Raw genomic sequence first — 25557 nt, forward strand, 5'->3', positions numbered from 1 at the left:
ATATACTAATTGTAGATAAGCGTGTCTTGATCAGTTCTTGCATTGATGACTAATCTCATTAGAAGGTTATGACCCATGACAATGAGTTCTTGCTGTTGTGATCTGTGTTACTACTTCCATATCTTAAATGTAGTTTTGGCTACATGGAGCTTCATAAACTTCTACTAGAAGTTCTGGTTCTGCTTTCAGTTAAACCATGGAGGATTTTGCTAAGAATTTACAAGTAGGATTAGATTTGCAGTAGCATAACTGAAAACAAGATTGTTCAAGCCTCTGCTGCTGCATGTAAATTTGTGTGTGTGTGTGTATTTATATAGATATGTGGTGAAACACTGATCACAAGCAAGAAATCTTGAAGGAAGTTCCTGCATTAAATGATTCAAACAATCATTTTACAGAAACACTTTACATGGTGTTCTGTTTTCTTTTGTGTTTTGCCATTCCATTGAGGACTGGTTGACTGTGGACCAAGTCCCCTTTCTTTGGAAAGGATACGAAGGAAAATGAGCTGAGAAATGTCTCCCTTTGCATTACCCCTATCTTAATTGCAGTGAGGGATTGATTGCATTAGCACAACCTCCTTCAGAGAACACAAGGGAGCTTCTCAGCTCTGATGTCATTGTAGACATGCAGAGAGGACAGACTCCATTCCTCTTGTCTGATGATACAAAGCAGCCACCCCTTCTATATGAAATGTGTGGATATGGAACACACAGTGGGGAGATGCTACAAGTGCAGGGCTTAATTACCATGGCCATGTTTGCACAAAGTAAAAAACATCATCACAACTCTGTACACAGCTTTGACAGAGGAGAAATACATTCACTTTTTTATTTACAGATTTCTGTCAGTCCTGGCATCTAGCTGTGTGGTGAGGTATGTGAAAGTAGACAAGAGGAAACTAGGTACTGTAGGCTTCCCTTTCACAATGTTTTCCTGTCCCAGCCCAGCTGCTGAACTTCCATCTCAGCTCTCCTATCAGGACAGGCTGGTAACATACAGTTTCCCTCGTATCTTGTTTGACCTTTGTTCTCTTCCTGATGTTTCTGTTCAGATAAGAACTTGTGACAGAAGTAGCTTGGCACAGGTGGTATTTTAAGTTGCAAATTGATATCACTGTGAATATCATTGTGAAAAGCAAAGTATGCTAATGAGAAACAAGAGGAGTGGGCTGGAGGGCATACTAGAACCAAATAAGCCTGGATTCATGAACTGTGTGGGCAGTTCTGCCATCAGTATTCTGAATTTAGTTATGATTTCAGCTTGATGTTAAGGACCTAGACTGAGTATAAACTATAAGTAGATAATTGCCAGCTTAGGGTAAGAGATTCCTGTGCTTGAGAATGGAAATAAGTCAGATGAAGAAACTTGAATTTTAATGTCCTATTCTATGTAAAGTTTTTATTCCCTGCTATCATTCTGATATCTGTTAGCCTAGTCCTTTCCCATTAAATAAAGATATTAGAAAAGAAGTTTTCATTTCCATCAATATCAGAACTATTTGTGTTACTGACATTCACATTAGAAGTGAAATGTTACAGAAACTAGTTGGATTTTTACAGCTTTTTTGTAGCTCAGCTTTATAATTCTTTGCTGTTTTGCTGTTCTTTTCAGTGATGTTATGTTGCTTTCCATTTTACCAAAGATAAAGTTGCTTCATCTGCCACTTCACCACCTTTCCCACAAATGTCTTCAAGATTTCTCCTCTACATGTAACTTCTTCTGTTAAGGTTTTAATAAACTCATACCTTCATTCTCCTCAAGGTATAATCTAACCATGAGACCAAAAGTAACTGTCAACCAGTAGCAAGTAGGCATGCGGCCATTAAACAATCTCTGATATTTCTCTGATTTATGATGTTACTTTTAAGTAGGTAAAAATTATGTAACTACATTTATGTAAAACTTCTTTTTACTACTGTTATAGTTGTTGAGTCTTGTGGTATATATTTTTGTTCCTCTGCAGAACAGGTGTTTTGGTGTTTTGTGATTAATTAATCACAACTGGGGGGTGGGTATTGTTTGTTTGGTTTTGTTTTTGATTGTTTTGTTGTTGTAAACCACAATGCCTGAAGCAAAAAAATAAAAGAACTTTAATCCTGCCATAAGCCATCTAAACACCACTGAAACACATGTACATTTAATAATTAGTAGGGATAGTAGTAAACACCAGGGGTGATTACCAAAATAGGAAAAGGAACCATTTTATTTAGGGTTATATAAGTTAATTATTTCTGTGTGGGGATGTATGTACCTTATAGGTTTTTGTTTGTTTTGTTGATTGATTGTTTTGTGTGTGTGTGTGTGTGTGTGTGTGTGTCAAATTCAGAACCATTTGCAGTTTTGTGACTGTCTACAATTACAAATTCCTGTCTGGCACCTTCATTCTCTTGCTGAGCATCATTTAGGTTTTCTTTTTCCTCCTGACATTACATAATTAGGTAAGCAGGCAAGAAAAGCCTGGGAAAAAATGGTCCAGTTCATTTAATTTTGCAAAATGGATTAATCTTTTTTCCAGGTAATTTTGTTCTTCTAGTGAATGTCTTTCCTGTCTTGCATGAGAAGCTTCTTTGGGTGCTATCACTCCTCTTGATTTTGTGTAGCTTCTTTCTCAGAGTGATAATTTGTCATTCACTTATTACATGTCTTCAGAGCCTTGTAGTATTCACTGTGACACTGTATGTTTCTGAAGAATGAAGCAATATACACCATGCCTCCATATGTATTAACCCCTCTTAAAATCAGTGTCCTACATGCTTTGGTCTACTTTAGTTCTTTTTCTAGCAGTCATAGAATCTGTTGTTTCACAAGAAAATTTAAGTTATAAGCAACATTTGTACAAGTTCTGTAAAGCCTTGAAAACATGAGAAGTTGAAAATACTGTTGATTGAGTAAAATCTTGGCTATACCTTCAAATATTTCAGTAGTTCCAACAAAGTCATCAAAGAGTGGATTTTAATCCTTGTGTTGTTTTTTTTTCAAACTTTTTTTTTTTACCTCTGTCTTGCTTTCTCCCTATGTACCTAAATTCTCATACGTTTGTGTCTTCTACAATAACAAACATCTTTAAAATAGGAAGTTTTCACAACTTCTGTTTCTGAATGTGGTATTTGCTTCTTTGCATCTAGAAACACTCAAATCTTTATTATCTGGTCATGCAGTGGCTGAACTATTTTGCTTGTTTATTCTTTTTGTTTGTTTGTTTTGTTTTGTTTTGTTTTGTTTCTTCTACTCCTTCTACTCTCCCTTCAAGGGCACATTCAAACTGCTCAGATTTTGATAGGTCTCTCTCATATAGCAACTTTAAAGAATGGTGGCAATGCAGCAGGTGCTGCTGTGGCTGTTACTCTAAATATCACTGACCCTGACAGTGCTCATGAAGTTAGAGATTGCTCCTGTCTTTATCATAATGCAAGCATGGTCTTATCAGAAGGTAAATGTCAAAGAAAAAGTCTGGGCATTCCTATCCCATGCTAGATACCAAAGCAATTATGAGGAAAATCCTCCTGTGAATTCATTAACTCACTCTACCTGAGAATAACTTGTGGCCTAAGTGGCCCCAGACATAAAGCAGGAGTAATACTACAAATTTATATGGAGTTGCATTGCTTTTAGCCTGTCATAGAATACCCATCTCTCTTTCTCATCTTTATTTCTAGACTTAATGGTGGAGAAGAGAGCAAAGGGGAACTAGAATAATTCCTGCTGCTTGTCTGTGTTGCTGATAAATGGCATTTCCTGAATGCTGGCTCTTCACCACCATTTGGGCTACTGTGGCAGTCAGATGTGAACTGCACATTATTTGAACCAAGTGCCTCTCTCCAGTTATGTTTCAGCTTCTTGGCTTTGTATCCTCCATTTGCATTGTCCAGCTCAATTGTTCACATGTTCCACTAAAATTATACACTTGTGGCTCCTTGTCTCTTGCTTCTCCCACCCATTTTTCTATAAGGGATGCATCTTCCTTAAGGACATCCTTGCTTAAAAATTCCTTACATAGAAACGGTTCATGTGTCACAGAGCAAAATAATGAACCCCAGAAACAGTTCATACACTGAAAAATATGTTTATCTTATATGATGCTATTGATACCTGGATGACATGGATAGGTTCAGTCCTACTTTTAGATCACCTGTCTGAAATGACGACACTTCTTACGGATCATAAACTGATGACTGTGTAGGGAGACAGAGTGGAAAAAGAGGGGAACACTGTCTTTTCCTCTGTGTAAGTGGGTAAAGACCATTCCCATTTTGGATCAAATTTGAAAGACTGCTATGGTTTTGAATTTATCAAAATTTTAGAGTTGGTTAAGAGATCATATCTTCCAAGCTATATGTCTTGTGTACTTCAAGGCAATTCTGTATAGGTTTTGGTTGATGATAAGAATGTTATTATATAGCACATTAAATTTAATTCATTTGCTGTGACACTGGGACATTTAATACTCTGTATTTATCATATGCTTAACTACAGCCATGTTTCCAGCTGGCTAATCCATCTCCTGTGCTGATTTCACTGGAGACATGTTTGTTAAGAAAGGGGTCAGAGTCCATATTTACATTTCCTTGTCAATTTGTTTAACTTCCCTCTATTTGAATTCTGTTCAAAAGGGAGATTTGCATGACTGAAGAGTATTTTCTTCCATGCTAAGCTCCTTTGATGGCTAGAATCAAGAAATGCTAAAGGAAGCATTTGTGAGTTTTTTCCTTATTTTTCAGATAAATATATTTAATTTTTAGTTACGCATTGAAGATCTAATTACATATCCTCCATGTATGTCAGTTCCCACTGGCTTCTGTGGGAAGACTTGTTGGAGAAGAAAGACAGAACTATACTGACTTACTGAAATCTTTCTTCATGTCATTAACACAGTGCATGATATTTCCCACCATATCTCAAATTGCTAGCAGCTTGATCTTGTAGTCCCTGTGCTTACTGATGTCAACATTAGGCTCCACAGGTTCCTGTAGCGCTTATCATTATGGACGATATGTGACTACATGTTTGCATCCTTATCTGCAGTGAATTTATTTCTTGGTCACTTCTGTAGTTGAGAGCAAAACACGAGCATATTCATCTCTGCTTATTGATCTCTTAATTAACAACTAAGTAAAATTAAGAAATGAGATAAATCATGCAACAGTAAGTCTAATTTCTCACCATTTCTGTGAAAGTTGAACTGTTCTTTTTATGAACCAGTTGAAAAAGGTAGTATAAAATCTTGGGTGTTAGGATAGCTGTATACTCACTGCAGATAGCCCCATGCTATCCAAAGAAAATCCCATGGAGGCAAGGACATTACATGCTACTGCTGCTATCAGATTATGAACACATTTTTTAGGTCACATATCTTGGCTAGAGTGTGGAGGGAGGACAGAATGCCCCCTACAGCTTCTCCCAACCTCTTTGCCTCTTAAGTTCTTCCTTTGCTGTTGCAGCTTTTGCAAGCTTAAATAATTAGCAATCTATTCCTGCTTTCAGAGCATTCATGTGAGGGGTGCATTATTCATATTCCTCTATCTCTGCCAAATCACCTTGCAGTAGTGAATTTAGCATTAGGTACAGCAACAAATTGGTTGCTCTGTAAATAGACATCCAGATGGTATAAGGCATGTTAACTGTTTTGTACTACATGCTGTTTGACTGGTAATTATTGATTTGTTAACAAATTCATGAGGCTAAGAGTAGACTTACATTGTTGGTAACAGCATCCACATTAATTTCAAATGATCCTTGGCACTGAAAATCTTGCCTCTCTGTATGCTCCATCTGTCCTTCTAACATAGTTCTAGTCATTGTCATTATGCAGAATCTGTTTGCAAAGCCTCTGTTGCTGAAACAAAGCAAAAGGATATTCTAGCTGTTCTTTTTTTATAGTTATGACTTTCCCCCAAAGCCCTTTTCTTAAATGTAAAGTTTGTCCCAGCTTGAAAAAGAATTAGCTATTTCCTCACTGAAAGCACATAGTTGTCAAGTATAACATACAAATATCCTATAACGAGCAGAGTTGGAATGTGTTCACTATTTCACAGGCTTGTCTCCTATTATATTCTATACTTTGTTTCCTTTATTCCTGAGATTTGACATGAGCCATTTCATTTTATGAATATAGTTATTGAAAATATTTAAGATACATTTTTCTGAAAAAACTTCAAAATCTGGATTTCTGAAACAAAAATCTTGATTTCCTTTTCAGGAAAAGGTTATGCTCAGTTTTACAGATGGACTGTAACACTGGTGTGCTCAAAGTTGGCACAAATCATGAATTCCTTTTCACCACTCTAATTTTAAATTCTATTACAAGGCATAAAAAAGGTACAAGACTGCATGCTGATGAATTTCTTGCTGAAGTAAGATTTATACAAGAAATGAAGAGCAGATTAATTTTTACTGCATAATAAGAATTATACAGATTACATTTAATGAGAGGAGATGTGTGTGTATATATATATGTATATATATACACGTATATGTATGTATGTGTATATATATATATATATATATATATTTATTTATTTATTTTCCATAAATGAATTAGTAGAGGTTTTGCAACAGCCTCTGTTAAATTGGGTTTATATCCATGGCAACTTTTTCTGCTTCCTGGATAACTTTGTTTCAGTGCGTGTAACTCTGAAGTGGGTGGAAGATAGGCTTTTCTGCGTAGTAATAAGTGGAGAACTACAATAAAGTTCCATATTATGAGCAGATAAATATAGGCCCTTAACCTCATTGTGTAGGGAATGTAATGTTACTGGTTGCTGAAAACCAAATGCCAGTAAAAATAAATAAGTAAATGAGAGTGAGAGCCTATTGATCGTGCCAGTTCATCCATACTAAAAGCACATACAGGATCTCAGCTGTAGGAAACATAATGCATTGCTTTATTGTTTTCTTTCTTAGAAATGTGTTCTGAAATTTTATTGTGTTTACTAGTGTGACTAAAGCTAGGTAACTGTTAATCTATTCTATAAATAAACTCTTGCTCCTGTTTCTGCTTCAAATTTGATGTTAACTACTATGCAATTAGAAGGCCCAGAGAGACACTGTTTATTTCAGAGGTATATCATGTGTAGGCTGAAGGTTTTTCTTGCTTTGTTTTGTTTTCCAAAGGCATGGAAGTAACCCAGTTTGAATGCAAATGACTCGATTGGTCCAAATAACTGGAACATTTAAAAGCTTAGGTTTGGATACAAAACATTTTGTTTCAAACCATGAAATAAAATTTCTGATTTTTTCACGTCTTTCTTCTCTCTCTTTTTTTTTTTTTTTTTTTTTTTTTTTTTTTTTTTTTTTTTCTTACCCAAATGGATAAAATTATTTCAGGAAAGAGTTGACTCACTTTGAGTAAATCAGTTATTGCTTGTGTTAATATTTAACAGTATGGTACCAGGCTGTACCCTGTTACTCTCAGAATACTCCCACATTGTTTTGAGAGATGGTGCATCTCCTGCTGCAGTATCAGGTATCTAGGATAGACTGTGCTGTGTGGTCCGTAAAGGCATGGTGCTTCTATTGCATTCACCTTTGTGTAAAGTCTGTGATGAATCCTAATGTTGAAAACATTAAGATTCAGAAAGCCCAATTCTAGTCTTGCTGGTAACGATTAGGAAAAAAAAAATGTGATAGGTCAGGAAATAAATAAATAAATTTGAAATAATTCTAGTAATTTTCTCTATCTCGTGAAAAATATCCTGACCCTTTTGAAGTCAAACAGAGGTTAAGGGACTGTAGCAGTCCTTAGATCTCATACTTTGCATTTCCCCTGTCTCTCACACCATCTTTTGCCTGCATTTCCATCTATCACCAGTGCCTGAGATCTGCTGCATTCTACACTCCTTTTGCTGCTGCTTTCCCATCCCCAGGCACTGGTTTGTTCCACAAGCTGTTCCCCTGGCTGTCACCATTGCCCATGCTTGTCCTGTCTCTGCTGGTGGTGATGCAGACCTGTCCAGGTTGGACTTCACCTGTCACTGGCTTTCTCCTCAAATCCTCTGCTGGCTGCTGCTCTTTGGCTAAAGAATGAGAATTGGGAACAGTGGGATTGGAGTTCCTGCTCATACTGGTTTGCTGTGGACCTGACCACTTAGCCTGTCAGACAGAGGCTGCAGCAGGTCTTGCCACTTTTAATCTGCTAAAAGAGCTCCAGAACAGGCCAGTCCAAACAGTTAGGAGAAACAAACAAACTAGAGCTGCTTACCCCCTTTTTTGCACTTTTATGAACTGGGACAAAGCTGTGGGATGATGGTCTTGATGTAAACCTATAGGATTTGATTTATGATGAACTGATCTGCTCACTCATGTTTTTGCAATTAAAGAAACAGCTTGCTTCTGTGTAGTCCCAGCCCTTGGTGTCTGGATGTAGAAGGACCTAGATTTTGTACAAGGTAAGGGAGGCCAACCCTCCATAATCTTTGTGTGAGCAAAAGAACTTGATGAGAGAAACGCTTCTGAAGGTAACTTCGCATTGCAGAAACAGGGGAAAAAAAAAAAAACTCACAGTGAATTATAGACAATTATTCTCCTTCCAGCTAGTTAAACTTTGATTTCTTTCCCATTCTGCTTTTGCTATGTTTTTAATACTTTAAGCATGAAAATGTATTCCCTGTAAAGGGGAGAGCAATGGATTCTTTACTTTTTAATGATTAACAACAGTTCTGAAAACATCTGCCTGCACATCATTACAGATAACACCAAAATGTAACACCAACAAGAAAAATCATTTCCAGGGTCTATCAGCAGCATTAAAAAGATCCCTTGTTTCCAAGCTGAACAGGGGTGACAATCACTGAGTACTGATCATCGAGGCCTCCATCAGAGAAGGGCCACGAAGACGATCAAGGGGCTGGAGCACCCCTCCTACAAAGAAAGGCTGAGAGAGCTGGGGCTGTTCATCCTAAAGATAAAGACCTTATTGCAACTTTTCAGTGCTTAAAGGGAGCTTACAAAAAAGATGGAGAGCAACTGTTTGCTCAATCAGATAGTGACAGGAGAAGGGGGAATGGTTTTAAACTAAAAGAGAGGAGATTTAGATTAGAGGTTGGAAGGAAATTCTTCACTCAGAGGGTGGCGAGGCACTGGAACAGGTTGCCCAGAGAAAAGAAAACTGTTTTGCCCCAGATATAGAAGATGTTTACTAGCATCAGTTTAGATAAATGCCTTTGGAAAAGTTGCCCAGACAGGTTGTGGATGCCCTATCCCTGGAGGTGTTCAAGACCAGGTTAGATGAGGCCCTGGGCATCCTGATCTAGTGGGTGGCATCCCTGCCTATGGGAGGCAGTTTAGAAACAGATGATCTTTAAGGTCCATTCCAACACATGCCATTCTATGGTTCTGTGATTTTTTTGATCACTTAAGTCAACTGTTAGATTACACCTTGAGACTGTGAAGACTGTTGTATTATTGGGCCTCTCCATGACATAACATTAGTCAGTAATCAGTAATTAGTCAGTAATCAGTAATATTAAAATTTCATAGATGGATGTATTCATTAATACGATATACAAAGGTTTTTTTGATCATATTTACTTTGTGACTATGGTCTCTGAGTTTAAGATAAAACAAGATAATATTGGCTGCAGCTTGTTCTGCACAAAAGGTGTGAATCTGGTCTAATTAACAAGAGGCATAGTCAGGAGGATGTTTCTGACTTTGGTGGAACTCAGTTCCTTTAAAATCATAGAACCATACTCCAGTTTGGGTTGGAAGGGACTTTAAAGGTTATCTAATTCTAACCTCTCTGCCAAGAGCAGCATTAGGTTTAGAAAAATTCATTTGAGGTGTGGGGAGCAGGAAACTGGCAAGAAGTTCACTGCCGTAGGGTTTTCTGCCCTGGTGTGCCTAATGTAGAGACATCTTTTAAATTATTTTTGTGCTATCTGCTTCTGTTTTCCCTGTTGTATTGTGAGTAGTGTGGGGTGATTTTGGGAACCAAAGGAACTTTTTATATATGATACTAAGGTTTTCTTTAAATAGTTTCAAGTTCTACATGTGTGAATTATTGATTTCAATTTCTGTCTTGTTGGTAGCTTGTTGGTAAATCATTGCATAATTAGAGTAGCTGAGAATAACTGCTTTCAAATTTAACCAGCTACTTACTCTTATATCCATTCGGGTTGGGGGAATTAAAATGCTTTTTGATGGTGAATATAGTTCAAAGCCTCAGTAACCCTTACAGATTGGTTGAGGCAATATATGTTCTTTTAGATAATCACTAGTATGTCATAATAGCACACCAGTTTGTGTTTCACCAGGAGATTCTCCTCAGCTCTTCTGACTCATTACTGCATGACCTTGTAGAAGAGCTTCAGTTGCTGTCACACCCTTGTCTTTGTGAATAAAAGTGTTTTGTATTCTCACAATGTAGTCAGAGTAACTACAAGCTACTTGACCTGTTACATGAAGTCTCCTCTTAATGCAATGAGGTCTTTATATCCAGTTTCATCTTTTTATATTGGTGTTTTTACTGACTTACAAGTCTCTTTAATTTGAATATAGACCTCATTCTGTACATTTGACAATAGAGCTGAAACATGTTAAGACATACTATGTATGTATGTACATGGGATATAATTGCCATTCCTCCAGAACTCAAGCAGGAGGAAATTATTTGAGATCTGGATGCACAGCTGTTTCAGCTTGTGCATTGAGCTTTCATGCTCACAGACACACAAATGGTCACAGGTAGAACAGAGTGCTTCCAGGCACAGCAGATCTGTGCTCTGTCTTTGTCAAAACTCCAGTGTTTTTTAACAGTATGCTATTCTCATGTTTTGTCTGTCTTTACTTACTATTCTGCATTATTTTTTCTTTAGTGTTTTAATAAACCATTCTATTTCATAGAAAACCATTTGTTAAAGCATCACAAACTAGTATAAACATCTCCCCACCTTTCTGTGGCTGCATTTCTTCTTTATAATCAAGTGGAATTTAATGGCAATATTGTCAAACTTGAATTTCTAAAATTATTCACCTATAATGTCTGCTTAGGCAACAGAGTAAGTGACCTAAATTTCAAGGTGCTAAATATCCTAGTACTCTAATTAAAGTCTTTGGGATTTTGTAAGTGAACTGCAACTGACTTTCCAAATTAACTGCCACTGGAACATCTATACATTTTTCAGAAACAGCTGAACTATTACTGAATACATTATACACACTAAGTGTACTTCCTCTTTGAAGAAAATGCTATTTCAGTAACATGGTGATCATTTGCTTAGATTATTACCCAAGAGTTAAAATTGGCACACTGCTTTATTAAGGATTTATGGATCTGTCTTCCACAGATCACTTAAATCACTAAAATTATAAAATAATACTGTTTTTAGCACATATTATCCTCAAAGGTTATTTTCACCTGGAGACATTTAAGTCCCTTTCAGGAGCTTGCAGTATCTGGCAAGAAAATATTGTTTTGAAGGTTAGGTTGCAGCTGCTATTTCAGAAATGGTTTAGACAAATTGATCTGGAAAGCAGCTTAGGAGAAAAAGCCCAAGAGATCCTGGGTGGCACCAAGTGGAACATGAACCAGCAGTATGTCCTTGCCACAAAGTAAGCTATTGGCAACCAGAGCTGCGTTAAGAGTGCTGCCATCAGGTTGAGGTGATCCTTTCCCTCTGCTCAACACTGTCAAGTGCCTCGCCACCCTCTGAGTGAAGAATTTCCTTCCAACCTCTAATCTAAATCTCCTCTCTTTTAGTTTAAAACCATTCCCCCTTCTCCTGTCACTATCTGATTGAGCAAACAGTTGCTCTCCATCTTTTTTGTAAGCTCCCTTTAAGCACTGAAAAGTTGCAATAAGGTCTTTATCTTTAGGATGAACAGCCCCAGCTCTCTCAGCCTTTCTTTGTAGGAGGGGTGCTCCAGCCCCTTGATCGTCTTCGTGGCCCTTCTCTGATGGAGGCCTCGATGATCAGTACTCAGTGATTGTCACCCCTGTTCAGCTTGGAAACAAGGGATCTTTTTAATGCTGCTGATAGACCCTGGAAATGATTTTTCTTGTTGGTGTTACATTTTGGTGTTATCTGTAATGATGTGCAGGCAGATGTTTTCAGAACTGTTGTTAATCATTAAAAAGTTAAAAAAAAAAAATGGAAAATTTAAGACAAGGCCTTTTTTTGTGATCTCTGTTTTCTTGATTGTCCCAATAATTATCACTGACAACATGCCTCTGTCACATGTACAGCAATTGTTACAATATAGTAACACTGGCTGGGGAGGGGGGGGAGAAATTGTTTCTTTAGTTCTGCATAATGTTCTAGAATTTTTTAGACAAAAGGGTCTCTCCTAAAGTATTTCTCAGCTGGAATGTTTTTACTCAAAAAGTATAGATAAGATCATGTGTATAAATGTACCTCATAAGTATTATGCATAGAAAAAAAGTTACAGTTACAGTTTTAATTTCTTGCTTATCATAAATTCAAGCTTTTTCCAGTTATACTTTTATACTTTCTAATATTGTTCACACTTCCTAAAACTTGTGTAGTCTATCTAATAGAATGGTAGTTGGGTTGGAAAAGTGTGGGGGGGGGGGGGGGGAGGGGGGAAGAGGGGGAGAAAGATAGGAGGTGGTTTTTATTCTTACCATAGAAGTTACCACTTGCATTATCTCAACAGATAGGTCGGCATACTCTGCACACCCACTTATTAGACATGGTATACTATAGTTTCATAATGCTTCTCCCTGCCAAGAACAAGCATTCCTTTTAATCCAGGGCTTGCAGCAAAAACTTATTAGTCATTCAGTAGCACACCCATTGCCTATTGAGAAATGTTTTTAGAAAGGAGCAGATGTCTATAGCATGGCTCACAGAGACTAATTTGAAATATGTGGCTAAGTGCACACCCATTCCTGTAGCCTTTACTCAAGAAAACTTTTTAATGACATCAATGGGAGCTGCTTCCAACACAAAGGAACTTAGGATAGACTCTTCATACTAATGAGCTACCTGTTGGACTAGTGAATTTCCTGTTTTGAAAGTGGGAAAATCTGTGTACAGAGTAATATTGAAACCAAAACATCCAGATGCATAGCAGCTTTGGAAGCAGACATTAAAACTTTACAAGATTTTTTGTAGGTTTAGCAAGGTAATTTGGGTCAGCTCAATGTTCGAAGGAGGTGTTTGCTTTAATGCTCATCAGGTATGTGTGTGGCATCTGATACACTAGATATATTTGTACACATGTTCTGCTGAGCCAGATGATGGGTGCTGGAAGAGCCATGGAAAGTTCTTGATCTGTCTTGACATGTTTACTGCAAAGGGGCTTCAAAACTAACACTATCTTACTGATAGGTTTTGCAACACTTGCTCTGGACAGTGGTTGGGTGATAGAGGTGGGAGGGGAATGAGTGCTTTCCACAGGGAGTATGCTGTTGGCCAGGATAAGGAATCATGCACTGATACCATCAAAGAGAAGAAAGAGAATTTAGGAGGTTGTAGCAAAGCAGTGTTAAGAGGCTCATTTTGAAAAACAAGCAAAGATCACTCCTTTTGGAGCCCAGCTGCAAAAGAATGTGGGATGTCCAGTACTAATCTACTTTTGAAAAGTAGATTACTAGAATGCCTCCCCAGTGTGACAAAAGTTACAGGCATTCCTCAGCCTGAGGACATTTTAAACCACATCTCGTACTCCATGTGAAGATCCTTATCAGTAGGTAGTGGGATGATCTTTCTGAGAGTGCCTTCCTGTTGTCTTGCATGCAGCCTCAAGGAGCAAAAGGATTCAAGACATGGTAGGCTGCAGAGGAGGAGCAGTTGCTCCAGACAGCTGTATTCTGGTGTTCAGGACTCTACTAATGGTTGTCCAACAAAGCAGAAGTTTGGACACATACATATTTGACAGGATTTACAGGGCATCTTTCTTCTTCTGATGTCACCTTATGGGCAAGTAGCCTTGTGATTTAGGTGTTTATTCTTAGACAGGTACAGATTCCACTGAAGACAAAGGAGTGCTTTTAATGTTTTTACATGCTTCTCAGAAACCTTTTTGACAGGCACATTTCTGCTGCAGGAAGGTTCTGAGCTTACTTGGCCCTTGGAAATACTAGGGAAAAACAAAGGCCACAATGTGACCATAAATGTGCAAAGAATTAAGTACCCTTCAAGTGCATGATGAAAAATTTGTGTCTAATTAATCTGCAGTTGAAATCTAGTTTGTGTGAAAGCTGTCTAGTTTGTGTGAAAGCTACTTCATGTAGTAATAATAATAGTATTGGCAGTTTTCTACATTGGCCTTATGACAGTGCATTGGGTTACCGTTGCAGAATAGAGTGTTAATTTATAATGTTTATATCTTCTGGAATATGGAGTTGGAGAAGTGGGAGAAGGCGTTACCTTATTGTTTTGAGGGATTGTTGTGTATGATGAAGAAATACCTTGCTTCTCTGTTGTTTTTAATATAGATTTATAATAATGAACTTTTTTCTGATGCTTAGGTCAGGGGAGAAAAGTTTTTTTTTCTTCCTGAAGTGGGTGAATGTTTGGGAAATACCTCCAGATGGGGAAGGAATTACAGCTTTGATGACCCTAAACATTATGGAGAATTGTAATGTTAAAGATATGGCTTTTATATAAGAATTTTGATAGACATGTATTTGTTTTTTCAAATCTGGCCAACTTTAAAAGTACAATTCAGGAACAGAAGAATTAATCTGAAAAAGTTTTCAGCTCTTTTCAGTTCAAAGAAAATCTTTACTGATGCCAATCAGAAGTCATGACTTTAACTGCACAGTGAATAGTTTTCTACTAGTAAGTATAGTACAGAGTAAAATAGGATTTTATTGGAGAGAGTTTTTTCGTATTCAACACGTGTTGAAAATATTGTTTTGCAAGCTACAGTATACTTCAGAGAAAATCTCCAGTACGATTTAACTGATTTTTCTCAAGAGATTTATACCATTTCAAAATTCCTAGTTGCTAACTACAGTGCAATGCTATGAACAATATGATTAAATTAATAACTTAAATAAGTTATGTGAATAATGCCTGCATACACAGTACTTTATAATGCAGTAACACTGGAGGTTTTAAAATGTGTGGTAAATCTAATGCAACTGTATGTTTGTTGTTGATGTTGCTGGGCATGGGTTATAGTAATACATCTGGGTTATCATAATACAACTGACTACTACTACACATGCAGACTGGGACCATGAAAATCAGCTTCAGTGATGCATTCTCAGTCTTTGCTGACCCTGACCAAGTTCTTGTACCTACAAAAAAAAAAAAAAAGTCTGTCCAAAACCTAAGGAGTAAGTTCTCAAGTAGTTAACCTACAAAGATATTTTCTCTTCCCTTGCTTGCATGGAGGTACACTCTGTAGCAAAAGGAATAACTCTGTTACTAGAAATCTTCAACTGTCTCGTTACATCTATGATCATCTGACTTCTTTCAGAATTATTTAGTTTGAAGTATGTCTGTCTGTTAAATAACTTGGCTAAAAAATATTATTTGTTGTTATATCATTAGTCCATATATATCATTGTATCATTTAAAAGATGAAAAAGAGTAGAAAAAGAGCAAATAGCAAATGATAAACTATAGTAAAGTTTTGTTATAAATAATTATAATTGTTTAAGCTCAAAAATGTAGAAATCAAAGAGGTGCACTTATGTCTTACTCTAGCTTTAAATGAAATCATTTAATATATTCAATTTCAAAAATAATGAACTACATCATATTTCCTTCTTGCCTAAGAATAAAACTAAAAAATTTGCTTGGACAGTCATGAAAAAGAAAAAAAAAAAAAAAAAGAGAGAGAGAGAGAGAGAAATGCCTCCAACTTTATATCTCAATCAGTGTGATCAAAAAACTTTATGGAGGCTACAGCACAACCCCCAAATTATTAAATCTTTGTATACCTGTAGGTATTTGTGCTGCTTTCAACAGTGGATTTTTTAGAGTACTGGTTTATATCACACGGAGGCAGATAAATGCTATATAAGAAGTATCTTCCCCTAGGCAAAGGGGATAGGGGGGGATATACCTTCTGTCAGAGACTGCAGCACTCTTAAGAGCTCTATAGGTCTCCACAACAAACTTTAAGGCCTTGAATTTCTGCCTCCAACTGAGAGTTCAGTGTGGCAGGAAATTACATTCATCTGTTTACATGTGAAGGTGAATCTGAAAACAGGTGAACACTGCAGTAAAGCCCTCCTGAGATGCTCTGTGTGGATCTGCCTCCCTTCCAGTCACCTTCCAACACTATTCCTTATATTTAATGATTCTATTTCATTAGTGCGTTTGAAGGGCAAAAATGAATTATTGTAGGTTGATGGGGTTTGCAGTCTCATGAAACTCAGTTAGGTCCACACATAGCAAGATTTTGTAGCTAAAAGTCATCTTAATGTGTTGTGCAATGCTGAGTTTATGAAGGAAAATTAAGAAAGTCCTCCAAGCACAGTGATTACTCATGCACATGCAGGAATTCCGATGTGTGTAAGTACCAGCCTGTGTTAGTCTGTTTTTGTGTACTCTAGATAGGTGTGTTTACTTTAATTTATTGGCAGGGTTGTGCTTGAACTTAACCAAATATTAGTTATAAAGTTGAAATGTCTTATTGATATAGGCGTTACGTGGCTATAAGTGGACTTTGGATCCATCCATTACTTTATCTTTCGTGTGATAACATCTGTCATTTCAAAGTATCTATCTGAAGCTTGTTACATTATGTTTGTTTCAGGTTATGCTTTATATTACCACCTTGGAATTACTCTCCTTATATTTGCTCTAGTTTCATGCTAGTGTAAGGAGTCTAGGCTAATTTGGCCCCTAGATTCCATTTAAAAAAAAAAAAAAAAAAAAAGATTAGGGTCAGGATGGTATTTTTGTCATTTTGCTGTATGAATATCTCCTCTGGTTCCAGTAGGATGGTTCACAAGAGGGGGTGAGTTATGTCTTGTAGGTGTACAATGGTTTATTTTTAACTGAACCTGAATTTTGATGTTTGCTAATCTTGCTTATGTTCTGCTTTTCAGAGGAGTAAAAAAAATCTAGTTCTGAAAATGTCTTGCCTTTGGAAGTAACACAGTATACTTCACTGTGGTGGATCCTCAAGACAATGCCTGCTCTTTCACACGTAGTAACTACATGGAATTTGTCACAGGAGTTGTTACAGATGGCTATGGATTTACTCTATGAGTGAGAAGATATTTCCTAGTATAACAAGTTCTGATATGTATGAAGAATATTTGGCAAGATGATCAGTATGATGATGAAACTGTACTATTTTTTCAGGATAGGTTAGTAAGATTCCTCTCCTCTCCTCTCCTCTCCTCTCCTCTCCTCTCCTCTCCTCTCCTCTCCTCTCCTCTCCTCTCCTCTCCTCTCCTCTCCTCTCCTCTCCTCTCCTCTCCTCTCCTCTCCTCTCCTCTCCTCTCCTCTCCTCTCCTCTCCTCTCCTCTCCTCTCCTCTCCTCTCCTCTCCTCTCCTCTCCTCTCCTCTCCTCTCCTCTCCTCTCCTCTCCTCTCCTCTCCTCTCCTCTCCTCTCCTCTCCTCTCCTCTCCTCTCCTCTCCTCTCCTCTCCTCTCCTCTCCTCTCCTCTCCTCTCCTCTCCTCTCCTCTCCTCTCCTCTCCTCTCCTCTCCTCTCCTCTCCTCTCCTCTCCTCTCCTCTCCTCTCCTCTCCTCTCCTCTCCTCTCCTCTCCTCTCCTCTCCTCTCCTCTTTTTTTTCCTGGTCATTTTAAGTTCTGTCTGACTAAGTGATCTCATTTTTGTTTCACACAAAGCCTTCTTGGTGCAGCAAGAGAGTAGGGATGGTGTTGCAGCCCCTTCTGCCTGTCTTCTCACTCTTCATAGCAGGTGTGATGTTCTGGGAGAGAGGACTAACTGACATCAGTTAGTCCTTGCTGAGTCCAGTAAGCAAGGTTGTCATACCCCTTCATTAGCCTCAGGAGGTCAGCCTGGTGTCTATGCAGGTGCAGAACTATGCAAATGAAGTGCGGGTGAAATTATGTTTGGGGTGCCATGTCCAAAGTTGAGTCTTTTTACTTTGAAGCAAATAAAGATAGAAAGGTTTCCCACAGCTTTGAAGATACCTAAAAATGATTGCTTCAGCAATGCAAGGTTATATCACCATGAACACTGTGCACCTTGTAACCTGTGTACATAGAACTCTTTCTTACATGTAACCAGTGGTTATAACTCTTCTTTTTGCTCTTCATAAACATAATTTAAAATGTTAAGGAGGTTCTTTCTAAATTCTTTGCAAGATGTCTTTGCAAATTCTAGTTCTTCAATTTATTTTGAGGGAGGAAAATGGAAATGTCTTATTTTTCCTGGATTACTTTTTATAGTCTTTGCACCAGTTAACCACCTATATGGGAAAAGGATTTGATCTGTTGCTTGTTTTTTGGAGTGGGCATTCTGTTGATATTTATATATTTTTCCCATCCTTTTCTTTCCTTGTTTTCTACCCTTCTGCACAGCTAAAAGGGTGGCCTGAAAACTTTAGGCATAGCAGGTTGTATGGTTCTTTTTTCGTCAATTATAATTAAATGTAAGCTTTAATTTTAAATCTGAAATGCAGAAGAAATTGCATCCAACCACTCATTGTCCAAGATCAATACCAATATAGGTTTGGCATAGACAGCAAGTTCTCAAACTCTGTACTTGAGAGGAAAAAATAATCTAAATTATTAGATTGCCTTGGCAACATTCATTCATTCACTCACAATCCTGAAATATCAAGACTGAGTTACTAATGATAAACTTTCATAACATTTTACTGTCTATGTTATTTAGCAGTGTACTATCCAGATGTTTTTGTTTGCATCAATGTGATTTTTATAACTGAATTGATCAGTCAATCTGTGAAGGAATTCGGCCTTTTTGTAGAGAAAATTATTTTGTGTCAAGAGGGAAATGACTGTATGCATTTCACTATATTTGTCTATTAGCTAGTTAATTTTTGCTGCTATTTGTAAAAGCCATCATGGCTTGTAGACAATACACTTATACTTATTTCACAAAGAATTTCTGTACAGTTTTAATGAAAATGCATACATAATATATAAACTTCACAGTCATCTGTATTTGGGAGACAATACTGTTTTAAGCAGGTCAGCAGCTTTTTAAAACTATTTGTAGAGTTAAACAGTATAAATAGTACTAAATAATTTTCAGTTAAAAAAAAAAAAAAAAAAGAAATCTCTTTCACCACTCAATAAATCAATTGATAATACAACTGACATCATTATGTAAGAGAAAGCATAAAGGAGAGCAATCCACAAGAATGTTTGTATGAAAACCTACTATCCAGTTGCATGATATTTCATTATAGTGTCATGTTGAGTGTAACATTAATGTTGTGTAACTTTGAGAAGGACCAAAAAGTGTCAGCATTTAAGTCTCTAAAAAAATTGTCTTGAGATCAGAGGTGCTACATACTTGAACATTATAATTTATTGTATGATGAAGAAAAACTGATGCAGTTCAAATTTCATTTGGCAGTTTGAAAGCCAGTTTCTATGACGGTGTTTATGCTAGTAGCCTATGGCAGGCCAAAAAAAAAAAAAAAATAGGATAGGAAGACTAAAAGTCTGGAAAGAAGAATTCCTCTGTGCTTATTGGGTTGCTAGAGTTACAGCTTCCTCATCAGACCAAAATAAATATTTAAGAAATTTAAGAAATGCCCTGAATACTTCAGTAAAGCTGAGCAGCATAGACACTAGTGTGCACAATGTTGTTTGGCATAGATCTGGTTTTGTGCATGTAGTGACCATACTTGCTAGTAAGTTAGTTTTTCTGTCTGTATGTCTGAGCTCTGGTGGCAACTGGGAGAAATAAGCTCCTGAACACGCATTTCAGTAATGGCAGGTTTAGCCACAAACAGCAGACATTGAAGAGCAGCATGCAGATACACCGATGGGATGGTACTTTCTTGGATACATGCTATGCTGAGCAGACAGGATGCCTGTTCCACTACCAAACAACTGTAGGTGTTAAAATGCAATATATAACTCACAGAAATCCCTTGGTGTGGTTACCACATGCTTTTCTTTTTTCCTCTTCCATTTTAAGTTGCACATACATGTTACTGTTATAAGGGCAAAAATGACAGCATATTAAATGATGTTTATATGCTTGTGTAGATGTGTTCGCTATATTTGTATTTTACATTTGTGTGTGCTCCCTATGTTGCTTTGCAGAAAGCATCTAATTCCAAAAACATTGGAAGTGTGACTTTATTTACTGGGATTTTTTTTCCCTCCTGCTTTTAAAGGAGGCACACAGCTAAAAACGTACTCCTTCAGCGGCGCGAGTGGCCACAATTAGTCATGGGCCTGTCTGTATTCATAGCTCCCTTTTAACCATTGATATCTAACTGTGTGTATGCTGAGCTTTGCATCCTCCTGTGAATATTTCACAGGCTTCCCTCAATCCTGCCCAGTTCTCAGCACAGTTAGAGATGTACCATCTGAGTTGTTACTATCACCAATTAGCTATCAGATCAGTTTTGGTGGCTGTCATGCATGATTACTGTAAACTACTTGTTCCTTCAACCACATAGATTGTATCTAACCATCTCACCACTTTAATTATATATGGTATATTATTTTTTTTTTTTCAGAGATGAAGAATTAAATTCTCCCTCTCTAGTAGTCACTAAAAATACCTTGCACCAAGGAAATATACATACCACACTATCCTTCCTACCCTAGTGACTGCTGCAGACAGTGAGAAACTTCTGTGCTCCTTCAACAGGATGGGTGGATTCAGGCAGCCCCAAGGACAGGTGCAGGTAACACTTGTGTTTTCAGCAATCTACTGATTGATGGATAGTTTCACTTCTTTAGCTACGGAGAGTTGTTTGCCTTTCCAGGCAGACAGTAGAAACCTGCAGTCACACAGAGTCCTCCTACTTTGATCCTTGTGTATTTTCTCTTAGCCAATTGACCTCTGTTTTCTGGTATATTTATTTATTTTCTTTGAGCCTCCAAATCTCCTAATTGTCAAACACTACATAGATGGGGCAGACTACTTCTGAAAATAAATTTAACATTCATAGCTTTAAGATTTGTGCTTTTCCAATGGGAAACATGAGAAGGAAAGTAATTTCTAGTGATTTGTAGGTGTTTTTATTCTGCTTAGTTACTGCTGTGTAATCTGCTAGTGATGTATAGAAAGTGTAAATGCAAGGATGATGAGCTGGAGCTGTCAGAACTGTATTCCTTCATCAGTTAAATTGTTGGATGGAGTCTGTAACCACTTATGTCACTGTTTTTGTGCTCTTCTTAGATGTAGGTGTCTTTATTTTTAATTTAGTATGCCTACTGATAATTTTTGTTTGATGAAAAATGAGAGGTAATACAGGCCTGTGAATAGTTTTTTAAAAACAGGTAGCCAAAGAATATATGGTGAAGAGTTGGATTAAGCTTAGTCTGCTTTTTGTACATCTGTTTTATTCAACAACAGTTATCCTGTTCCTGTTTCCTTTCCTTTGCAATGCTCTGAGGGGCTGCAGGAAAACCCTTTTTCTCCTACATCTCCTGTTATATCATGCATGAATGAGCACATGCCTTTCCTACAGACTCTAGAGATGTGTTTCATTGAACATAGTGACTCAAGGATAGGATAATTTATGTATAATGTAGGAAATGCAAGCAAAATTCTGCTGCTTCAGCCTCTGTTTGTAGATGTTGATAAGTCCTTGAGCTTGCTAACATCCAGATTTCTGAGTTAAACTTCCACAAGGAAAAATAGCCCCTAATGATGAATTTAAAATAATTTTCACAAAAACAGCTTACATGTAAATCAGGGGTCTTCCTATGAAGGAATATTTTTAAGGAGATTTGCTGCATTATGTACATTCTGCCTCATTGTAGATCTTTGCTTTTTTTTTTTTTTTTTTTTTTTTTTTTTTTTTTTTTTTAACCGACAGGCCTTCAAAGAGCAAGTAAAGGTGTATTTTGCTTCTTTAGACCATAATCTGAAATAATAATCTGAAATTTTGGCATAGAATCTCATTCCTGTTGTGATAGCCTTCTTATATTCATTGTCCATTAAACATATGCTAGCTTAATCAGCAACCCACTTCCAAAGTCTGTATGTGAAAAACTGTGTGATGACTTTATAATTGCAATGGTTCTAAAGACATATTTTAATTTTCCTTCATCCTTTTGTATGACACTGAGTAGCTCTCAGTTAGGACAGTAGTAAGCCCTATGACTTCACCTGGGTGGAGTGTAATTGATTAAAATCTTGGGAGTTAGTGAAAAGTCTTTTTATGGATGTCCTTCATTGGATGTCTGTTTTATGTGCATTGTTAAACATGGTTGGGGATGGCGTCACAAAATTGGCATACTTCAAGCCTGAAGTATGTTAGCCTGTTCTTCGTGTTGTGCTATGCAGAGATATGTATACTAAGCCCATTTTTTCTTGGAGAATAGAAGGCTCCAGGGAGACCTCATTGCAGCCTTCCAGTACTTGAAGGGAGCATATAAACAGGAGGAGGAATGCCTGTTTACATGTGTTGATAGCGATAGGACAAGGTGGAATGGTTTTAAACTAAGACGGGAGATTTAGGTTAGATATTAGGAGGAAGTTTTTCACTCAGAGGGTGGTGAGGCACTGGAACAGGTTGCCCAGAGAGGTTGTGGATGCCCCATCCCTGGATGCATTCATGGCCAGGCTGGGTGTGGCCCTGGGCAGCCTGCTGTAGTGATTGACAACCCTGCTCAGAGCAGGGGGGTAAAATTAGATGATCCTTAAGGTCCTTTTCAACCCAGGCCATTCTATGATTCTATGATTCTAACCTGTACAGCTATAATATACACGCATTACAGAACAGTGTATAATTACAATACAGTGACGATAATGCTTCATGATTGTGTACCTTTTGAAAAACAGCACAAATTTAGGGATAGAATAGGAAGAAAGACAGCAAGCCTGTATAAATACCACAGTGCTAGGGAAACAAACTTCTGTTGGTCATGTTGCATAGCCAAGGTTTCACCCCCAGGCTGTGACAGAAATAGGAATAGAACTTGTTTGTATTATATCCTAATTTTATCATAATAACATGGTTGCAAGTAGTAATGAATGATGGATACATTATGGTTTTTATATGCCAACAGAAAACTTTTTTTTTGAAGTGGCTTATTTGATTGCGAAGTGAAGTTGCAATAACATCACTAGTCTTGGGTTAATAATAGTTATTGTTAAGTAAGAATTGTCAGCTCTTCTATAGACAGAGGAACTTCTATACTCATTTAGTGGTAGTTGCACTCTGATTGTGAAGTTTCAATTCTCTGAGCTTGTTCATTAAGTGTCAAAGCTGCTTCTGTTGCATCATTGCTGACTTTCTTAGGTCAGCATTATTGCTAACAGACCTCTTTGTGTCAATGTGGTAGTTCTAGGTGCTGTTGCATTAAGTGTAAGCACTTGTTTCAAGCTGACTTCTACAGTTCAGAGCAGCTTTCTGTCTCAAACTGATGGCAGAGACAGCAAGCAAGAATGTGCATATATTACAGCTGAGCAAGGATTGCCTTTATGTTCAGTGACCTGTTTCATGGTAGCAGGTGGTTGCATCCTCCTCAGAAGTAGCTCATTAGTTCATCCAGTTGATGTTGTGTAATTAATAAAGGTAATCTGGCAACTTTCTTCTGGCTGTGGCCAGGAGACCACAGGCACAAAGGACTTAAGGGGAGCAGTTTCCTATTGTGACTGTCTAGGTGGAGTTTGCTGACTGACATGCACCTCTGAGGTGGCATGCCTGAGGACAACTGCAGCTACAGAATAGTGCTTTTGCAGATAATGGCTGGAAAACATGAGCAATGAATCATTTGGGCATTGAGAAATAGATGGTAGAGTAGATGGGTGTTTCTTCATTTAATTAAAGGGAAGCTGTGGGTGTTGCTAGGGTCACTGTGAGCTCTGTCTGAACAGCTGGCCAAGAGGCTTCACTTGGAGCTTAGCTAACAGGTAACTGCATATTCATTATACATTCCTAGCAGTTGTCTGAGCTAGTATTCGCCCCTGTGAGCAATAAGCTACAAAACAGTAAGGCATAATGAATAGAATAGCTTCCAAGGAAATACAAATGTGAATTCTTAACCTGCATTGGTACACGTGTTGTGTTGTCCAGTCTTTCCAAGTGCATCTGTGCAGTCCATGTTATTGTATCCCAGGCCATGTCTCATCCATTGGTGTTATACAATTTCTGCACCTTGCCCATACCTACACAGGAGGTACTGCACTCCCTGATGGTGCATGGGACCAGAAGTTGAGCAAGAAAAATTATAATGAGCTCTTTGGTAGAAGTTGTAGAATAGGGTGTCCGAATGGCAATGATATTTGCAAAGCCAGTTGATTCACATCTGAGAGGTTTTTAAAATGTAAGAAATTTTATTTGCTTCAAGACTTTTTTTTTTTAATTTGTTTTTTGAGGTAATTGGAAGTCATTTGTCATATGTCTGTTTCAGATGTGTCTCTTGCCCTCTATTGTGTCTTTGAGAAAATCCAGTGTAGGGGTGGCTAGAAGGCTATGTAGAACAGTAAGACAGACAATTTGCAGTGTCTGAAGAAACTATTGTGAAGAAGCAAATCATATTTTTCCGTAAAGAGTGTCATCTTTTTTTTCATTGTTCTGGAATCTTTAAATCAATCTAGGAGATTGCTTATATTTGCTCTGAAAACACTGATGGCAGAAGCAACTATTACCTGTGTTTTAACCTTTGGTTACAAGGAACAAGAACCTCTTGGGAGGGATGGTGCTAACATTATTTAAATGAATAAATAAATAAATAAAAGAGCAACATTCAGTTTAGGGAAGATTAGCAGAATTAACACTAAGTAACTGGGCCATAAAAATCTCCTTCCCATGAAAGGAATAGCAGACAGACTGTATCCTGACCAGGTTCCAGAGAGCTAGGGAGAGAAGTTAATGAGACATCCTGAGAGCACAGAAGCCTTACAGCATACACATGCAACAAGTTCCAACATGATAGCTAGCATGTGGTAGCACGCCCCATGTCCAGTCAGGGAAACTGAGCCCAGACTATGTGCTCTGATCTTGACAGCATACTCAATCTGACATGATGTTTATTTATGTGTTAGATTTCCTCTTCCCAATCCACACACACATGTACTTGATTTCCCTTCTAGTAGGGTATATGAGTGTTTCCAGTATTACGGTGGGTATAAAAATATATTAGTGAAATCCAGAGATATTTTTTGTAAAGTACTTTTCTTTACTGTCACAACTCTGTTTCTTCCATTGGTTATGATGGATCACCCTGGGAATCTGGTTTAAGGCAAAGGTGTGAGATGTAATTGCAGATAACGTAATTTTCTTTCGTAGGAGAAATGTGGTACTTCATGGTTTTCTTTCTCTTGTAAGGCTAATTCTGTGGCATTTTTAAAATATTTTTCAACTTTCTCTGAAAGTATTTTTTGTTGTGGTAGCTTTGACAATCATCAATACACTGCTCCTCTTTGCATTACCTAAACTTAGAACTTGCCTGAATATATAGCAAGGATTTCCAATACATAACTGAGCTGGAGAAAGTAATTTCTTTTGATCCTGTCATCCTGGTTCAGGAACAGCTACAGAAAGATGG

At 37.5% G+C, this 25557-nt stretch overlaps 1 protein-coding gene across 1 annotated transcript in view; it reads left to right on the forward strand.

Moving 5' to 3' along the window:
• The window catches only part of WWTR1 (WW domain containing transcription regulator 1), a 104483-nt gene extending 83895 nt beyond the window's left edge, over nt 1–20588 (forward strand). The window contains exon 7 of the mRNA XM_082767408.1: nt 20568–20588. Coding sequence (XP_082623534.1) covers nt 20568–20573 — 6 coding nt within the window. The 3' untranslated portion in view covers nt 20574–20588. The remainder of the gene's footprint in view (nt 1–20567) is intronic.
• Nucleotides 20589–25557: the final 4969 nt, after the last annotated feature.

This window comes from Aythya marila, assembly GCF_965140915.1.
Source record: "Aythya marila genome assembly, chromosome: 9".
Taxonomy (NCBI): Eukaryota; Metazoa; Chordata; class Aves; order Anseriformes; family Anatidae; genus Aythya; species Aythya marila.